This window comes from Ornithodoros turicata, chromosome 7 (genome assembly GCF_037126465.1).
Source record: "Ornithodoros turicata isolate Travis chromosome 7, ASM3712646v1, whole genome shotgun sequence".
NCBI lineage: Eukaryota > Metazoa > Arthropoda > Arachnida > Ixodida > Argasidae > Ornithodoros > Ornithodoros turicata.
In genome coordinates, this window is record NC_088207.1 from 50,694,836 (window position 1) to 50,716,079 (window position 21,244).

General features: G+C 44.3%; 1 protein-coding gene across 2 annotated transcripts in view; it reads right to left on the reverse strand.

The window, feature by feature from the left end:
* Positions 1-579: 579 nt before the first annotated feature.
* LOC135401456 (fasciculation and elongation protein zeta-2-like) overlaps positions 580-21,244 on the reverse strand; it is a 29,300-nt gene continuing 8,635 nt past the window's right edge. For both annotated transcript variants that reach the window (XM_064633873.1, XM_064633872.1), the window contains exons 4-10: positions 13,962-14,070; positions 12,596-12,745; positions 12,394-12,496; positions 10,834-11,072; positions 8,170-8,245; positions 7,718-7,783; positions 580-4,275 (exon numbers count right to left, since the gene is read on the reverse strand). In XM_064633873.1, coding sequence (XP_064489943.1) covers positions 4,259-4,275; positions 7,718-7,783; positions 8,170-8,245; positions 10,834-11,072; positions 12,394-12,496; positions 12,596-12,745; positions 13,962-14,070 — 760 coding nt within the window. In that variant the 3' untranslated portion in view covers positions 580-4,258. The remainder of the gene's footprint in view (positions 4,276-7,717; positions 7,784-8,169; positions 8,246-10,833; positions 11,073-12,393; positions 12,497-12,595; positions 12,746-13,961; positions 14,071-21,244) is intronic.

Consider the following 21,244-nt stretch of genomic DNA (forward strand, 5'->3'; position numbering starts at 1 on the left):
ACACAGTCTTTCAATCAGTGGAGAGTTTCTAGAGAGGGAGGAGAAGCCTCCGCGCGCGCGTTACAGGTCAGCTGCACTCGTCGTTCCTTCGCAAGAGCTCGTATTTTTTGTTGCACAACACAACCAAAAACGAAAACGAAAGTATGCTAGGACACTTTCCTTACAGTAATGAAAACAGTGGAAACGCATCCGGTGGTGGCCGACTGGGCAAAGACACGGAGCATGCAAGGAAAAAGCGACATGGATTGAATTAGAGACAAAGAACTTATTTCCGCAACTTCAGTGGCCAATGACTAGTATATAGCGTCTTGGCGGAGGTGGTCGCACCACATCGTAATGGCCTCCAAAACTGGACGTTGGAGGAGGGCCACTGCCACCGCCTCCTATGCATTACTTTCCCCCATTTCGCTCACTCTCAGATTTTCCTCTCTCCCTTAACCGTGTAATTTGTACGCACTCCCGCTTCCATTATCGTCGGTTCCACGCAACGGATGTATTCCTATGTGAACGGAGTGAGTACATATATGTGATTTCTTGATGCTACCTTACCGGCAGAGCAGATAACCAGAAAGAACATCCTGTAATGGCAACACAGTCCAAGTTTATTTATTTTGCCATTTGTGACCGAAATCAGCTGCTGGTAAACCACATGAAGCGTGCTGTAATTACAGCAACATTTGTACTAACCAACAGGGAAGAAAATACAACATATAAGGATCATCGAAGCATCTGTGATACAGTGCTCTACTCGCTCTCGCCAAAGTCTGCCTCACTTTTTCTATGTCCAAGCTCAAAAGCCAGCAATAAAAATAACATCACCGAGGCAGACTTTTCCTCCCAAACTTGATCCACGTAAAACATCACTGTAAACCAACCTGCACAAAAATATCACTTTACATGATTATGCCAAATCCCTCCAGATGTCCCATTGAGTTCCACGAGATATACTGCGCCTGGGAACTATCATAATGAGCCCAAGGATGTCCACAGGACATCCTGGGGACTACACTTTTACCCTTCACTGTTCAAGGTGCTCGGGGCTTATTCTGTGATAGGGTGCGTCTAGATAATTGGTTACCCAAAGTGTGGTGCACATTTATGACTGGACAGCTTCAGCAGTTGTAGTTCCAAGGAATTGTGGTATGTGCGAGTATTGTTCTATATAGTTACATATCACTGTGATGCAACAACACTACGCCACTGAAAGCAACAGATGTATTATGTTGGTTTTTTTCAACATGCGAAGATGTGCAATGTCTGAGTGGCAAACAACATTTGTTCCAGGATTAAGTAGAACTGCAGGATACTGTGACAGTATATGTGTTATAGAGCACACAGCTTCTTTGTTCACCATCTCAACGTTATTTACACGATAGAAGTCACTCCACTCTGTTATGTGCCGAGATGACAGCTACGGGAAACGAGCTGCTTCAATGCGTATGGCTGTTTGTCCTCGTCTTCAGACTCAAGTTCTGCACCCTTTTTTTTTTTTTTGTACAAATATTAGGACAAAAGTTCCGCGGACTGGATTGTTTAGATTAGCTGAAATCACGCAGAAGCAACACGTAATATGTCAAATACTACTTCACATGACAGAATTAGTAGTTACCTTGCTGACCTCATGACTTTTAAAACCTGCCTCTTAAACCTGCAGCTGACAAAAAGTTAAAGAAGAACTACAGGTACATTCATGCAGCTGCTTACAACCTACACAATTTAAAAGCAGTGCACACTGTACAGCCTGACGTGAAGCTCAGAGACAAGCTGCGGTATACAATCACATCAAGCGAGCTATTATACATCTTGCAAAGTAAACGAGGCAAACTTTACACAGACAAGAAATGTAAATCCAGCTACCTACTCCTGTACAGCACACACGTCGTGCATTTGTGACACGTCAATAGGGCAATATGTGTGACCGTCTCTGCGCATTGGTAATATCGACTTGCTAAGGGGAACATCTTTACGGTTACATTCCACTTTGAGAAAGAACGCTTCACTACATGTCTACGGGGGGGCTAAATACACAGGCATGTCTAGCACAAGTACAGTAGGTTCCTGCATGTGTAGCGTATACACTAAAGATCATAGTATGTACCATCACAACGGCATATATGTACAGACAAAAATGTTGATTTAATCTCCTCAATGTATCGTAGCAGCAGCTAAGCTTACAGGTGTGCCTGCGTCGATCTGCTTCAAAGTCAGCCACAATTGTTCAGCTCACAATCTAACGCTCACCATGCTCGCTATTGCACTTTGTGCTTCAGCACAGACTGAACAATTGGTGAACACAAGAGCATCATTGCATTATCTCCCTGCCTTATTGTGTTCCGTCAGTGTGAAATGAGATCGCGAGCTCGCGGCATGGCAACATGCTTGAACGTGTCCGCCGTAGAGACACCAAACACCGTAGTAAAGGACAAAAATATGAAAGCTGGTGGTTCTTAGCAATGAAGGACAACGAAATTAGAAAAAAGGATGCGTAATATTGACTGCAACACCAGGTGGCACAAATTTTTATATGGCTAAAGCCTGGGTTTGCTGTAACAAGCAGTTGCAGCTGACAGTGTGATAGTGATAGAATCATGATAGTGTGCTTGATAATCGCATGCACATGAGCTGTGGCTCATCTGGAGGAAAGAGTTTCTGGAAGGTCATTCTTTTCCATCTACGATAAGAAATATTAGACAAGACAAGCCAAGGTTGCAAATCTAGACTAGAAATTGGAAAACAGTAATTACATGCAAATGCAGTATGGTATGCGGCGTTGCCTAACCCTGTCACAGAGTATCAAAGTACTGACCACAGCTTCGCACCTGGTGCAGACTATGCGGCAAACGCTGTTCATACTGTACTGGAACGCTTGCTATGTTGCTTATTTCCAGCACAACTTGTGTGAGATGAATTGATGTAGGGTACATGTCATAGAGACAATATTGACTAGCTAGAGACAGAAGCAGGTGAAGCATGATAGCAGATGAGTGAGGAAGTATTTATGCCGTCAAGGACAAAAGCATACGAAAATGGAGATGTAGACCGATTACTAACCATTAGTTTAATATGAATCATAGAGGATGATCTGGCTTTTGAGTAATAAACCACAAACTTTGCTGGTGTTGGAGGGCCTGTTGACATCTGCCGGGATCAATAATTTAGCCTGCCAAGAACAAGATTGTAATCTACATCACGGTAGCATTCACGTGTATACATGTTGGGAAAAACACAAAATATCCCATATAATTCGTGTGAAGCTCTGCCCCTTGCTCGTCATTCCAAACTCGATTATGCTTGTTTCAGTATACGTGTGGCATGTACTATCGGTGATTACGCTGCACAAGCCTACTTCTAAAAAACATGTTTTTCATTGCAAGAACCACTGCTGAAAAATGGAAAGCTGCTGGGAGGTAAATAAATATCTCTTCAAAAAGCCAACAACAACAACAAAATGTCAGAGAGGTTAAAATGCACACTCCCTGTCAAAAACAAGCCAACAAAATGCAGCAACGTAATACACAGTATATAGTATGACCGCATTTGAAATGTTTGGCGATTGGCACGTAGAGTTAAATGTGGGCAGCCAAAGAACCCCGTGAGCAAGTCCTACAACAACTGCCGCTGCCTAACTGTCTACTCCTCTCCACTACGCAGCATGCCGAGGCACCTACTCTCTAAATAGCCAACCAGAATTTTATACATATGTACACTGCAAAAAACCAAAGTGACCTAGAGAGAAGGATGAATCATTCAAAAGGGAATAGCTCAATCGACGTGTGACAATTAAAGCTAACATTCAGAACAATTCTTCACCATCCAGTGGAAAAGAAGTTGGTAATGCCAACACTTGCTTGCACAAATGAACAAAAACACACAGCCACGTAATTTTCAGTCACTTGCAAACAAAAGACTCTAAAATTTGTCCCGAAATCATGAATCTGTTCCTCTTCTTGCATGACGTGACACCATCGGTTTAAAAATCGCTAAAATCAAACCCTGAATTAACCACGTAACGACGTTGTAAAAGAGCACTAAAAATGTGTACCCTGAAAACAGAGTGCAAGCAAACGGCAAAGTAAATCAGCTGCAAAGTAGGCTCCGCCCTTCTGGCATAGAGCAGTTAGTAAATATAGGATTCCAACATTGTGACTCAACGAGAGATAACTGACAATTGTCTGTCTCTCCATTTACAGTGGGAAAGAGCAAAGAGAATTAATTTAAGCCTGGATGATGACCATCGCTGACTTGGCATCAAGCTTGTTCACGTAGGGCAGAGCACTGCAAATAAGAAAACATGCGTTATTGTATTGTATCAGTCCCTGGCATCAATTTTTATTTATGGTGTTCTCTGAGACAGTGGACCTCATCTCCAATGCATCGGAAAGAAATAGTAGGAGTACTTTGAGCAAACGCTTACGCTAGGACAAAAATACGGTTATTATTAAATTAATTAATATATTATTAATTATTATGGTTAAAATTGTTACCCTGTGTGTGCTCTTGTATGTACTAAACACTAAGAAGCAGTAATAACAGCAGAGTCCTTTGGCTTACAACTCCAATGGCCTTCACCTCCTGCTAAGTTTGCTAATTGTAATGAATGTGTGCAAATACTTCACTTTTAGGCATCGTTCATTTTGTCAAATGAATGAAATGAATATCTGATGCTATTTGAATGCTATTTGCAACCTTCTTTCGGAATTCGAAATTTTCAAATATTTTTCGAATAGTACTGAAGCGGGGTATCATCATCGCCATTCTGCAAGTGGGCTTCGCCTTCTTACATGCAAGGGTTCGGTGAAGCCCACTTCACGTTACTGCCATTGTTCTTTCGGTGTGAGACTCCATTCTGCAAGTCGGCTTCACCTCATTACTCTCGAGCGTTGGGTGAACCCCACTTTACACTGTTTACAATATCCTGTCACTAAAGTCTACAAATTTTGTGGAGCTCATGGTAAAACACTATACTCTTGGCATTGCAGGTTCCAGTGAATGTACTCCCAACTTTGAGAGTTATGTTCAGTAACAGAAGGAAATATATGTGCAGTTTCTAAGAAAAAAATACAGGAAATTCACAATGTAAACAAAGGAATGAGGAGGTGCAGGCTGCATGGAACATGTTGACTAACTCTCAATGCAGTTCATCCCACTAATGCAGTCTACCATACACAGGACAGAGGGACCCTTCTCTCACGATATGTTGTGCTGGGTGAAAAGGCTCACATGTTTGGAGCAGGACATCACCTAATGAGCACAACGCCACAAAATATTTCACCATGAGGTATTCAAAATTATTTGAATTGAGCCTTTTCTGATTATTGGAATTTGATTCGCCATCTGAAGAAATTATTCGGATTCGATTTGCAGTGTGACTGAAATATTCATAAACTATTCGCAATGGAAATTTTGCTATTCACACAGCTCCATATTGCAGCCACTTGTGTTCTTTGACCAGGGTGTGCAACCTTCAGCAAATGTGCCCAAAACATTCCTCATAGCTTAATGGTTTCCACTCCCTTGTAACATGTGTCTAGCAAAAAACTGACTTTCTTATGTTCTCCAGAAACAATTGGCTAAATTTTATTCATAATCCCTACACGTAGGCTCCTACTGATTTATTTCAGACTGGAACCAAAGACAAAAACCAAGCTCAGACTTCCAAAACAGGATGACTGAAGTATCGAGACCTGGTTAGTAACAAGAAGAGAATGTGCCTGGCTCTCAGTGTTGAAGAAAAACTGGGTTTCAAAACTCTAGCTTGCTTCTTTGCAAAGCGAGTGGCTCACGTTGTTTTCGCGATATGTTAGTGGTCCGAGATGCCCTAGCAGTTTTCAATAATTTACCACGACCTTTCAACATAACATCCAGGTTCTCTTTGGCACGCAAGCAGATGAATCTCCCCGAGTTCTGCAGGAAGTCCCTACACACATCGTTTGTCTGCTCATCGTAGGAACTAAACCGACACATTGGATTCCCAGCATTTATTTATCTATTTTTCTTTCTTTTTCTTCTGTGTGCTGTTGTTCATATGCATACCCCTATGCGGTTCGAAGACCACGACACCCCTCAAATGATTAAAGCAAAGCACGGAGCTCTGGTGCCACTTTCTCCACTGAATGTCCCAAATACATCCCAATGTCCATATCCGGAAATGGATATCCGTCGGACATGTGTAGGAGATTCAGAGATGGCCATCCCTGGCCGTATGTCCGCAGGATGTCCAGTCGAGGCGGTTTCAGGGATTGTCCAAATGAGGTTTGATGGTATGTGAAATGAAGCATTTATTGCGAGAAATAAAGACGCGCGTGATGCTGTAGCAGCACGAAAGTTTGACTGTCGATGGACCAACTGAATATCTAAACCAAAAGCTGTAAGGAACGCGACGTTACCTTCATGGAGAGGCAATATTCCAAGCAATTCCTCACATTAGTGTTGCTTATGTACGTAATCAAATTGAACTTGGGCACCTCAGCGTTCATCTTGACTCACAGGCGGAGGTGATTCTAGAATATACAGAAGCTTGTGAGACCAGGAATTTGTAGTATCTCATTTTCCTTAGGAATGCAATGCCAAGAAGTGCTGCCTTCCTTTGTGAGCTGTTCGGGCTGTGTAGTTTTGGGGGCTTTCATATTTCTATCTGTTCTTCGCTCTATTTGTTTCTTCTATACTATTAGAATGCTGCGCTCATCATCCATTGTAGGAAATACGAGTAACAAACAAAGTATGATAATCCCTGACTTTACGTCATGAGACAAGTACATGGTCGAAAAAATATGGTGATTTCTATTGCAAATGTGTGCTCACTTCTATAAGAAGCTATATTCAGTGTAGCTACATGCAGAAGTAGTGTACTGAAAGTACACAACACACAAGCACTGTGCTTGTGTGTTGTGTCGTCTTTTGACTTGTTTCCCGGCACGGGGCCGGGTTTTATCCCTTTTAAAGTATGCTACACCGAACAGCCCAATTTTTAACCACTTTCGATTTTAGAAGTAGTGTCCCATACACATCCCATCGACGAACTTCCAGGATCATATTAGCACATCCAGACTACCACGAATTTGCGGCCACTCGGTTCCATTAAGGTTGTCCTGTAGACGTCCACCGCTCAAACAGACCACATCTGACGGACATCCCGATCTCCAAGCCCGATATCCTTGGGATATCCACAGGACTGCTTTGTCCCGTTTCGGAGGCGCCAATAATCGACGCCCGCTCACTGGTACCACGCAAGGAAGGAATTACGTGAATGCTACTACGGTGTTTGCGAGGCAGTTAAGGAAAAAGTATTGTCATTCAAAATGCATACTAGAAATTAAGCAACTTGTTCCTCTTCCACAGTCCTGCGTCGTGGCTGCACCTACAGTAGGTCTGCAGTATTCTCCCCAATCATGCAATTTGGGACGTCAAAAGCAGCCGGGATCCCATGGTTTTGGGATTCGCGATATTCCAGATCCCAGTTTATACCAGTCAATATGCGTTTGGCTTTATGTTATCCAAAAAGACGTTTCTGAGGCCTTACTGGCAATAATGACATACGACCTGTAATGACGTGCCGCCTCCGAACACATCATTTTAATGTTACATACACTAATAGCAGACAGGAAGCATTATCAGTGTAGTTTATTATTATGGAACCAGCCATCATAAGTAATAGGCTTGATTTGTTTTCTATGTCACACAAATGCCCCACCCCCCACCCTCCACCCCTAACACGTACCTTTTAAGATATAGTCCGTAAGCAGTGTTGGTACTGTAGGACTGTCGTCATTGATTGCGTGCAGAACTAGAAAAAATACCACATTGGCTGTCAATTGTTCTGCTGACAGAAGGTGGTTGTAGGGTCAACCAAGCCCACAATCACAATGGAATGTAAACACTGTTTTCAACAACCTTTGCTGTGTTGTTATCATGCTCTGACATAACCACTTTTGTAAAATCTGCAGCAGGTGAAGTGTAAGGTGCACAGATTGTGGTTCTTCAATTGCGTACACTTTGGGATTTTGACACATGCTTCCATTACCTACACTTTTAATTTGAGTCCATACTTTTAAACCTAAGATTTCCCCCTTTTTTGTTTTTGAATTTTCCAACTCCATATTGCTCCAGACAACTGGTAAGAGGTGAGAAATTCAATGCGAATTTTGCAAGGTGCCTGTATAGCGTGCTTACTTTTGATAAGGACTTGTAGTGAAGAGTTGTTCGGTGGGCCCTGGTCCATGTGGTAAGGTATGACAGTTGTAAGATACTGCAAAGAGAGTGCCACATAACATTAGCGTTGTCCTGAGCTGCCACTGCACAGTCATGTATTTCTACAGACCTGAAGCTAAATTTTTGAATGATTGGTTCACATTAAGAATGTTCTGTATCCAGAAAAAATGTGTAATACAATGTTATAGCCGGTCCACGATGACTGCAAATCCATATTAAGACACCTTCCAGCAGTATCACCTGGCTAATTAAAAAGCAGCTAGCTCTATGGGAGTAACAGAAATAGACAACTTTGGGTTGATGATGTGCTCTGTGTAAGAAGTGTGGTGATGGTACCAATGAATGTGTTTATGAAAAGTAACAAATTTTCCTTACTTAGTGTCAAAAACATATCCACAGTAAGCAAAACTCATGTAAGTGAAGAAGCAAATTCTGTGAAAAAAAAACTGCCTGTTTAGACAAAGTTACCACCTGCCCCAATTTCGATGCATAAAACCCTTTATGAGAGCCCCCACATCCTGAGCTCAGGAGTTATGGTTGCCCATATTACCCCAACTATGCAAAACACTGGATTTCACCTCAAGCCTCTTTCGCAAAGCTTCTATCTACACCAGCAATGTTTGCTCCTATTGTGAACGATATACAGTAGAATCTTGATGATATGATAAGGATGATACGAATTATTAGACAGTTTTAATGTACCATGCGCTATCGCCTTTGCGTACGTAATGGATGGCGTTGGCAGTTCTGTGCACGAGCAAATGACAAAGCGCGCAGTGCGCAAAACCACCAAGCTATCCCTTACGTACGAAAAGGCAATAGTGTACGATGCACTAAGACTCGCTATTTTACGGCCCTGGCCGGAATGCCTATTCTTCGCATGTATTACGGTTGGGATTATACGAACGCTAGATTATCTTGCCTTTACGGGTGATACGAACGAGGCGAGGAGGCGACAGAGGTTGTTACCCTGTGACGCGAGAGCGCCCCAGTCAGCATATGCTGCTCCTAGGGTTGCCACCAGGCCGGTATTATACCGGCATGGCCAGTTATTTGCTCGCTGAGACGGTTGCCGGTAGGAAAGTATTACAGACAGCCTTTTGCCGGTATTTGTGGCTCAAGACCTTTCATATGGGTTTTTCCGGGATTTTCCCTTCAACATTCCAATAGAGCTTGAATAAATCTGGAGCGCAGACCCAACTCCGCGCAGTCACCAGCCGTTGTTTCCTTAGTTGCTCATTATTATTATTATTATTACTATTACACACAGGAACAAGTTTCCTCGTATCGTCTTGAGCTCTCTCTTTCTCTCTCGTTTTCTGTGCGTGCTCTTCCACCCCTCGCCCACCTCCCCTTCCCATGGGCCTCCTTTCCTTCTATTCCACCTCCTCTCCCTCAGCCAGTATTTTTCACTACGAAAGGTGGCAACCCTAGCTGCTCCTCCTTTTGAGGAGAGAAGGAGATCCTCACCATCCTCACCACAAACTCCCTTACATCATGTTGCACAATACAAGCAATGACTCTCCCTTTGGTGGTGGAGAAGATAAGATCAAAGGGATTACACGGCCCGGAACCTTATCACCTTATCTCTGTTTTTACCCCCCTCGCAACAACAGACCGCAAAGCTGTGTGACGTTGCGCTGGCTAAGGCACACAGCAACCACAACACGTGGAAGGAATATATCAGGGCAACATCTGGCGACATTGCACGTTACAATTCCGAAAGTGTGCTTCACCTAACGCCTGCGAGCTTTAGGAGAAGCTCGCTTTACGACACGTGCTGGGCCTCGCGAAGACACAAAAGCGTTACGACCAACCTCTTTCACTAACAATAATAGAAAATAAACACTCACTGTCTATTTCCTTGCCTCAATTTTTATTTTGGTTTAATTCTTTTGATACAAATTTTGGATTATACGAGTTTTTTCCGCTACCACGTGAGATCCCTATAATCGAGATTCTACTGAATATTGCCGAGCAGACGATGTATGAACTGATACTTTAATCCTGCTTCAATCCACATCCATCACCTTTCCAACATCCAGTAAATCATAGATGTCCGAGGCTTGTTCATGGAATATTGTAAAATGGATATTTGGTTATCCCTGGGACTTGCCCACAGAGCCTAGGGACGACCATGGGACGTCCAAGGGAGTATGCTTTTACCCCAACACGGATGTCCCACGAACATCCACGGAATGTCAATGGTATGATTTTGGGACGTAAATAGGACATTGCTAAACCATGTATATTTTTCTTTCAAATTTAATTTAAACAAGCACAGCCCGAAACAAGTTTATATGTTGCGCTATGTCATCCAGTGGGATACCGCACCTTCTGATGAAATATATCAAGATGCTTTTGTCACTCTACATTATGGCTAGGCTTTGTGGCAGTACAAGATTCATCACAGTACAGCATCAGCAGTGTCTGCTTCTAATGCGACCACGAGTCCTAACCAAGCAGACAAGCTATGAGCATTTGTTTTTATTGCGCTTCAAACCCCATCCGTCCTTTCTCAACTTTATCGACGGTGTCAGCACCTCACTCTTCTTCTAGCAGCTAAACTGGCTCATGCAGAAGATACGGTGTGAACCCGGTTGCAAAGGAGAGAATGTAATGTACCTTAGGTTCAACACCATTCGCCATTGGTGACCGTCCTTTCTTGCGGTCAATGCCAAAGTGTCGCCGTTTGTTCTGCACACTCAGCAGTAGAGAGATGAAAGTGTTCTTGAGTTCCTTCTCGAATTCCAGCTCGTCTCGCAAGGCCAGCTCCTGAATCAAGGTCTCCGAGTGATCCCTGATCATGCGCTCCAGTTCTACATACACTTCATTCAGCTCAACTGTGGACAGTGTCTTCAGTTCTGCAAAGCAAATGATGGGACTTATTACCTCCCTCACAACATGTAGCACGAAAAAGTAAGTGCCACACACGGGCAACACACGCAGTTTGGAACTAAGAGGAAAGTATTTAGTAGTTTACTACCAGCATGTGGTCCTGGAGCAGCTGGTATCACTCTAATTGCTGTGTGAGACCGTGAACAAGTATGTTTTACACATGAGGAACCATTTATAGACAGTTTACTGGTGTTGCACAACCAACAACAACGACTTTATTTTGAGGTGATGAATGGGGAGTCTTATCGCCAGGGGCGATGCTCTACCCCGTTGCTGGTGGTGATGCGGGATATTAAATAATGAGCCCCCTTCACAATAAGGATCGAAGTCCTATGGTGCCCAAAAAGGTGAAAAGAGCTTTGACGGCAGAGCACTGGTGGGCTGGATCTGGCCAGGGACCAAGCAATTTTGATAGAGAGAAGGGAGCGAGAGTCCAGCTGACTAAGAGACCAAGAGAGTAAGGTACAGGAAGGTTGGTAGTGGGGCAATAAAGAAGAATGTGCTCTAGATCCAACAGAGCATACATAGAACAAAAATAATGTATCAGCACTAGCTTCTTCAACATTGCGAAGCAAGCAACGTGACATCCCTCACAACAACATCATTCTGGAAGTTTTAACATTATATTTTTCGATTGTGGAGGTGATGTTGTAACATCATAGTGGATGAAGCAATCAAACATCATTCAATTCATGGAGGTAACAATCGATTCAGAGGTTCATTACGTTCACTGTTTTCATCACCGTTTTCATTGTATCATTGCGTTTTACTAGTGCACCATTATAGAGGCTCTTGCTCTTCATGGGCACTTCAAGTAAATACTGAATGCTGAATTGTGGAACTGATCTGACTGAGCATGCAGCACCTGAATCAATTGTATATGCAGAGTGCAGGCAATAAAGCCCAACGTGGTCACTGAAAGAATGGAAGTCACATGACTGAGAGAAGATATATTACACAGCATAAAATTTTGTTCAATGCACGGACATGAAAGTGGAATGCTCTACGAGAGGCATGAGGGTCCCTGTGCATGAGAGGAGGTAAAGTGTGAAGAAATCACATGACAAAGCACCTGTACCACCAGGTGCTATCAAGTTTGTACTACCAGGTGCTACCAGGTTCGTACTACCAGGTGGTACCACCTGTAGCACCTGTAGGACCAATGAGGTCGCTCCCCAGGCAATTGGGGAAAGAGGGAAACTGCGGAGCTGTGCGCACAGTTGACCTACTTGCACAATGCTAACTCTAAGCAGTCTACAAGGTAGGTATAACAGCAGTGTGACTCACTTTCGCTATATACAAGGGAAGCAATTTCATTTCTAGCTTTGGTATCATCCGGTGACTTGTCTGGAGAGACATCAGACAGCACGCCATCGGGTGTAGAATTTTCCTGCAGAGAAAGTTATGTGTCACGGTGTCTGCTCACAAAGCGTAATGCATTCAACTCAAGTAGACCCTGTGGTCCATGGATATCACGGGTTGGATTTACCTGCATAATCTCATCAATTTCTTCAAGGACTTGCTCTGCTGTGAAGATGGGCTCCTGCTGCAGGCTGGACAGGATGAGAGAGTGCAAGTCTAGGTCTTTGGCCAATTCTTCATCATCCGAGTCGCCCAAGTCCTTGAGGCCATCAGACTTCTGTCGGGACAAATCACGTTTACTTGTATGCCATTCCGTGTGATGGTAGGACATTGCAAGGCCCAGATGCAGCATACTGCTAGGGTTACCGAGCATTGCCAAGAAACGTATGATATCTTGCAGGACCACAGATGTCCTGACCTGAACATCTATGGGAAGTCATAGACTGGCATTATAGCCACAAGTTTAATCACCATTCTGGAAATAGTGCACAATGTGCTTTGTAATGCGCTATTATGTCCTTGTCGACCTTCATAATTTAAGTAGAGCTGTGCAAATAACAAAATTTCCATTGCGAACAGTTTACGAATATTTCACTTGCACTGAGAATCGAATCCGAATAATTTTTCAGATGATGAAGCGAATGTGAATAATCAGAAAAGGCCCAATTCGAATAATTTTGAATACCTCATAGTGAATACCTTGTGGTGTTGTACTTAATCGACGATGTTTTCCTCCAAACTTGTGAGCCTTTTCCCCCAGCATAACACATCATGAGAGAAGGGTACCTCTGTGTTGTGTATTGTAAACTGGGTTAGTGGGATGAACCGCACTGACAGTTGGTCAACATGTTCCATGCAGCCTGCTTTGTGTGCAACTCCTGAATTCTATGTTTACATTGTGAATTTCCTGTACTTTTTTTTATAAACTGCATATACTGAACATAACTCTGAAAGTTGGGAGTACATTTACTGGAACATGCGGTGCCCAGAGTACAGTGTTGATCACGAGCTCACAGAAGTTGTAGGCTTTAGCGACAGAATATTGTACACGGTATAAAGCTGGCTTCACCTAACACTCGAGCATAATGAAGTGAAGCCGACTTGCAGAATGGAACCGTACACCAAAAGAACAATGACGGCGACATGAAGCGGGCTTCACCTAACTCTTGGATGTAATGAGGCGAAGCCCACTTGCAGAATGGCGTGTACTATTCGACAAATATTCGAAAATTTCGAATACTGAAAATAGGTTGCGAATAGCATCGGATATTCGTTCCATATTCGAAATTTCGCTTATTCACACGGCTCTAAGCTTGTTTAAGCTAAGCAGCTTATTTAAGAAAATGTGTTTTAGAATTAAATAAACGTATACAACCGATACATCATTAGTTAGTGCCCCTTTTCCGTACACGAAACTGAACATATCTTGGATGATCCCTAGATGTGCATATGCTTATTAAACCCTTTCTACTGTAGACAGCACAATGGCTCACCACTTGCTCATTGAGATTCAGCGTCGGCAACTGGAGCCTCCTGGCGTAAGACTTGGACCAGTCGATAGGAAGGATGTTTCCGAAGTTTCCTGTGATCGTCCACCATGTCCTGAAAAGGTCCAGGATACATCCTTCAATGCACGATTCTGTCATAATTCAACCAGGTAGTCATGGGCGTACGGAGAGGGGCAAGGGGGCGTCCTTCCCCCCCCCCCCCCCATGGAGCTTCACAGTCACTTGTGCAAACTGTGCCTTCTTTATTCATAGGTCATCATGATTTTCCTTAGATGTCATATAATAATATGGACCTCTGAATGCCCGCGCAGTCCGCGGCGTCCATCTCCAGCAAAACAGCTGAGGGGGTTGCACGCTTTGCCCCCACCTTAGAAAAAGAATCCTGGGAATGCCCATGCGGGTAACTGCGAAACAAACTTCAATACTCATAGTGGGTCTCAGTCTCGCTAACGATCAAGCACTGTTAGTTACTGTACAGCCTAAGTTGATACTTTTCTTTCCTTTCATTTTGGATCGGTCATGTTCGTAATGCACTTCCTCGGTCGTTTTCTATGGTCAGTGTCCTCCTTCAGAAAGAAGAAAATGATGCAGAGTTGTCCTCGCAATCTGGATGCCGGGAACAACGACGGCTGCACTTCGTGGGCGGTGGTGGGTAGTTCTCTCTCTCTTTCTTTTTCCCCCTTCGGGGACGGCATCGATAGTCCCCTTTAAAGGAGCAGGGAAGACCCATCCAAAAAAATTCGTTTGAGGCCGCGGCGTATTGCGGCAACAAAGAACATGCACTCGCGCCCCTCAACTCCTCCAGAGAACGTGTAAGAAAATGAGAGATGCTGACGTCACTGCGTGACGTGGAGGGTTCGTCGAAAGTAACGTCGCGCAATGAGACATCGCCATCGCGGCTTCTCGCTGCGCTGATGCTACGTCATAAGGACCTGATTACGTCACGCCAGGACATCGGGTCGGGACTCCAACGAGGTCACGTTGCGCCACTCGTGGTTGCTGCTCCCTCGGGTAGATTTTTGTTTTTATTATTTTTTAAATCGAATTACGCAGTCACGGGACGTCGTACAACGAGAATATTGTGCATGTGTTGACTCCTGTGCATGTGTTGGCATGATAGACAGCTTGAGGAATGAAGCAGTTAGGGTTCCCAGCAATACCGAATGTCCCTTTCATCCTCCATTTAGACCTTTCAGGACGTCATTCTACGAGAATGACCAGCGAATTCCATGTACACCAATATTCTTAGCGTTGTAAGCATGGGCATCGACGCAGTTAATGACGCGTTAGCAACAATCACGTTATCGTAAGATACCGAAACAACATGGAGATGCACACGTCCCATTCACATCCAGATGTCTGGGAAGTGACAGTGCTAGGACGTATCTCGGATGTACAAAGGCTTCTGAAAGCATAGTCCCGCAACGTACAAAAGACGTCAACGGGCTGTACACGAAAGTCCATAGGACGTCAAAATCTCCACAGCAAGATATTGCCGAGATGTCTCCAGGACGTACATTGTTTACTGGGAAAAGAAACAAAAAGTTGAGCCCGAATACAGTAAACACTATAACGTATTTTTCATGTCGTAATGTTTAACATTTTCTCTCTCTCCCTCTCTCTCTATCAGTCTGAGGCCATCGCTGAGGATTCAACAGTCCACGAACCTCTTTGACTGGTCGGGCACCCACATATATGACGCCCGCTCTACATCCGATACAGTTTTCAAAATAAACACCCGTCTCCCCAACTTCGTTTCTCCTTCTTTTTATTTATTTTTTGCTTCTTTCATATTTTTATTTGCGCAGGAAAAGATATATTTGTCCGTGGTATGCACGGCAAGCATTCCTATATGTAGAGTGAAGATGCAACACCACATCCGCGTTGGTGGTGTAACCAGCGGACGTCCCTCATCGTTCTGTCCACATCAAGGACATTGTTGAAGCTATCCGCTGCCAAGGACGATACACGTAGCGACTTCAGGGTTATGCACAAATTATAGGTATTTGTCCTCGCGAAGCTTCCTAAACAAAGCGAAATATATCTCTTGTGTAGGGGAACTGATGCGTCGAATGTCAATATTTTTCTTGACGTTCAGTGATTGGTGTGTGTTCTCCGGCGTTGTTGTAAGGGTGTCCGCCGCATTGAAAGTCGTTGAAGCGTAGAAAAAAAAAAGAGAGGGAGTGGGAGGTTCTCTTTGTCTTTCAGTCATTAACGGTACCGCATACGGCTAAAAAATGCCCGACACGTCGGCGCAATAATGTATCGCTGCCTTCAACAAGAGCCCTGTTGAAGGCAGCGCTGACTGCCGAAATGTCGACCCCTAAATGTAACTGTAAATCTATTTCTAGTACTTCCCATTTAATTTCCTTTTTGTAAATGCAATAAAACTAGCGAGTGAATCCCTATTCGGCTTCCCAAGTCCCTTCATTACTTGTAGCATACTTATATCGTCTAATATATTTCGTATAATATAGCAGTAGCGCATAATATACCCCCCCATGAGCGTAATAGTTCTATTACATTTTATGTACATGTTACATGCACATGTTACATTTCACTGCAACAACCAGCAATGTCGCTTCAGACCATTAGCGAAAGTGTTGTGCTCTTGTTTGACTTTAGACTTGTTATTACCCTTACTTTCTATTTCTTTTTTTTTCTTTTTTACCACAGTGGCAAGTATTTCAACTCATTTATCCCTGTCAATTAATTTATAGTAGGGCTGCGCGAATGTTCGACACTTCGAATACCAATCGAATATTTTCAGTACTCGTACTCGATTCGACGATTTTATATTCGAGGCTTTCGAATAAATCGAATATGTTCCAATATTCCAGACTTCCCGATTTCACCCGCGTTACGCGCTGAACCCACGCAGCGTTTTCACGGCGGGAACGCACTGTAGTGGCACGCCATGTACTCGTGACGTCAGCGTCCCGCGAAACCATCATGCGCGTCATGAAACCATTTCCCGACAGCTTGTCGACAGTCCGGCAGGATGCGCTTCGTCCGGATCCGCTCTTGGTAACGAGCCTCCACCAGCGAAACGCATCCAATAGATAGCAGAGATTTTACGTGAGAAATCCATATAGAGCGCATTGGAGCACGAATAAACCTTCTACGAGACAGGACCGCGCAACACTGGCGCGCGCGGGTTGCATGCGCGCGTGGAACCGCTATCGGGAGTTGGTTTCGCTTTTGCATCACCATTTTTCTGCGTGGGTTCGTCTGACAGGGATATTTGAATGCTGAAAACCTGAACAAGGACTCAGTGTGGGGACAGCCCAATGACATGCGCACCAAGGGCTGTTTGTAAACGTCCAGACTGACAGTTGGCGAAGGCCCCGCGTGGGAGGAAGTACTTTACGCGTAAATCAGCGGTGACGGCGGAAATGCTTGCCATCAAATTCTCCAAACGCCAGCAAAGTACCGCATCTGCGCTGCACAGCCATATTGAATTGTACCCCAGTATCTCGAGCGAATCTCTTAAAAGAGGCAGTTGTGAACACGACGTGCGGTGTCCCAGCCATCGCATTTGTGATAAAGCGAGAGCAACCGCTGTCACGTGATACAGCAGCAGCGGTAACGTGAAAGATAGCTTGAATGATAATTCTCAATGTGCGTCCTTTTAGCATCGCGGAAAGTTGCCGTTCAAGGCTCCAATAAAAGCAGCGGTGCCTGGTTATAAGTAGCCAACAATTTTCCAACATTTAGCCAACATTTTCGAGAGATGTCATGCCGCGTCTCTACCAGCCACGACATAAGAAGGAGGTAAAGCCGATGGGACCAGAGCGATAGCATCGCGGGTGACATGCGGACGTTGCGAGCAAGCCATAACTTTTTTTTTTTTTTTTTTTATCTGACCTGCTACCTTCTTACACCAACCATCGAGCACAAGATGTTGCTGCTAAGCATGTGGTACATGACTTGGAGTCAGGCCACGAAAAGCCCGAGTCTGGGACAGTCACACTGTATCAAAGACGTTGTCTGCCCTTGAGGAACTTGACAATGAGTGGGGCACACCTGAAACTGTAGCAGCGTAAATTGTCTTATGGGGAGTGGCAACCTTTGATAGTTGATGCTTCCCTACATTCGTATTTCCGTGGTTATCACAATGTGGTTGTATGTGCACATCGCAGTAAACAGGGTTGCTTGAAGTCGTTATTCGACTCGATATTCGAAGTCAAATATTTGCAATATATTCGATTCGTATTCGGCATTTTTACTATTCGCACGGCCCTAATTTATGATGTGTAAAGGAAAGTGCTCCCTTCACATTTACTTAACGGTTCGCTGGATTTTCTACCCTTCTAATTTATAGGGTAGCTGTCAAACGCCTTACAGACACAGTAGCGTTTGAACAACCTCCACTTATTCCGTAAGGGCGGGTTGGTTTATTTTTCCTGGGGTTACCAGGCTCTTTCGTCGGAAAAACATGCCTAAATAGAAGGGATCTCGCCCGACAACCTCGAGCCTGGGTAATCGGTTTAGATCATACGTTCGTCCTTGTGAAAACTTCTGGAAAATGAAACATTTTAAAGAAACAAACACCAGAGCATGACTTCGAGGAACAGTTTTTCATCAAAACGTCCATCTTGTTATTTCAACGCGTCGAGAAAAAAAAAGTGTGTCGGCTGCTACACAATACTTGTGGAGTAGCGGTCAAGTGCACGAACCGTTGGATGTGGAACCGCACTGTTTTGTCTCTGTTTTATTTCGGAGAACAGTACTGTTGGAATAAGGTAGCATATACTTCTCTTACTTTTTGTTGTGCTTTTTCACAAGCGCTGCAGGGCAATGTAGGAAATTTTCCCCAGTTATTCAGGCAAATGTACCGTATTTCCGGTGTATAACGCGCACCGCAATGGTGCTAAAAGCTTCTGTACTGCCACCAGTATACACAATAAACCAAAGCGGTGTATCATATATGCATATGCCATATTTGAAACACATTTAGTCAAATCCGTTCAACTCCGATGCAACAGCGTCGCTGTCGTAGTATACTTCAGTCTCCTCTCTGCTTTCCGTTTCGCGTCCCTTCTCAATCACGCCATTCTTCTGAAATGAATTCGAGATTATTGACTGCTGAATAGCATCCTTAAGCAGCATCATTAACCTTTTCGCCGGTTTTGTCAACTGACCCTATAAGAGATACGGGAGAAAGGCACAGCACACTCTGGAAGAGGCTATAGGATTTGTACGTCACCGACCTGAAAAGGAACTTTGCACGAAAATATTTCCGTGTACAACGCGCACCGTTAGATAACGCGCAGGACCTCTTCAGAACACTTTTTTACTGTCTAACGCGCGCGTTATAAACCGTTAAATACGGTACTTCCGATGGGATATAATTCAATGGCAATAGCCCCGGTTCCTATATCACGTGGCTTCTTGCGGAGCTCTAAGTCTTTGTGCAAAATAATCGCAGTTTACGCTGCACAAGTCGATGATTATAAGATCTTGCATACGGCATCTCATAGAAGAAAGAAAAGGAGACCTGTGTCCTCAAGGGTATCCACAGACAAATGGGACGTGTGATGTGTTATGCCAGAAATCCAATGTGAGAGCTTTCATGGGCCATGTGAGGATGCTACAGGCACACCCATCCGGGAATTTTGGAAATAAACACAAAAAACCGTTAAACCGAAACTGGAAAACGAGATGTGACATCACATGGCTGTCCGTCGATTTCGGTTTCACTTTCAGGTGGAATAGGGAGCCCGTTTTCGTTCCTTTATCTGTGCGGCATCTACATGCATCTACCTGCACCTCGTTAAAATGAATACAGCGACTATCTGTCGTCGCTAGCTTTGCTAACCTCTTTGCTGTTGTGACTGCAGGGCTACTTTATGCTTCACGTGTTTGTGTTGTTGTTGTTGTTGCATGCACGGGCGTTTGGAAGCGTTGAAAGCGATGTGACATAGAATGTGGCGAGACTCGACGTACATTTTGTTGAAAACAACTGTTTGCGCAAGCAATCGCGCGCTTCTCGTCACTTCGGGTGCTATAGAGCGTACAAATACTTCACCAACATTAAAAGCAGTGCGGGCGCTCCCATATGTGAAATGTCCCGGATGTCAAATCTTGCGCAACACACAGCGATAAAACACTCCTAGCAGGACAGAATGTTTCACAGGAGATGACACGAGGCGATATTTAGGGCTGTTTTTCTGCTGCCCCAGAGAGCTAGGCCGGAATGGAAACACAAAAATAAAGCAGAAAGAGAAGACTGTGGCGCTCGTCACGACCCCTGCGGTCAAAAACGAAAACAAAATATTCGGGGTCTCCGCCGCCAAACTGGCGGCCTCCTTATTGATTCGTCTGCTATGACGACGACGACGACGCCCCGAGTTCCTGACTCACGAAAGTAAAACTGCGGCTCCCGTCCGGCTGGAACCCCGGTTGCAAACCGGTGACGCATCTCGAGCAACCAGGATTTTATGCAACACCATTTCATGCAACGAGGGTTTCATCTGTCCCAAACAAACAACTGCCCAGCGGTTGCGTTGTCTCCTGCGCTGTTTCATCCAGTGGAACTGCCCAGTGTCACATCTGTTGGCAACAATGACACACCAGCCTGATGACGTCACGTTCAATTTGAAAGCAGACGACGCGGGGGCAAGCGGGAGAACGCTTCCCATACTCGAAGTTTCCTCATTACTGCGATCATTAGCAGGAGTTGGGCGTTATCTTCGATGGGCAGAGAGAGAGAGAGATAAAAAAAAAAAGTCGAAGTGCCCTACAGGGAGGGGGCTTGATTTACGGAAGTGGGAAAACTGATGTTGTTCAACCCGTGTTCTTAGAATCTGGGCAGAAAAACAACCCTGTCTGTTTACCGCGAAATGCCGCCCGTTTGGATGGCGTGCTGCAGCATTTATCGGTTTGTATCCTCGCTATTTCTCCTGATAGACATCTAGCAGCCTTGCCGCTCTATGTCTGCCTCATTTTGCCAGCCACGTATAGTAACTAAAATTGATTCAATTAAACCGGAGCACTTAAAATGACACACAGCAAAACGAATTATCCACGTTGGCTTTCATACTCAGCGTGAACTACTGAAGCCTAAGAGAAGTAACTACTTTTTTTTTTATATCAATAACAAAAACGTATATCCCTATGGCGTGGTCCAGCGCCGAAGCTGTCACTGCGACACGCGTTTCTTTGCCTAATCGCCTGACATTCTTTGCACTCGTGCAACAAAGCTATTCCAAGCAGCACAATGTACTGAAAGTCGAGTGCAATAGGGGTGGACGGGTAGGTGGAAG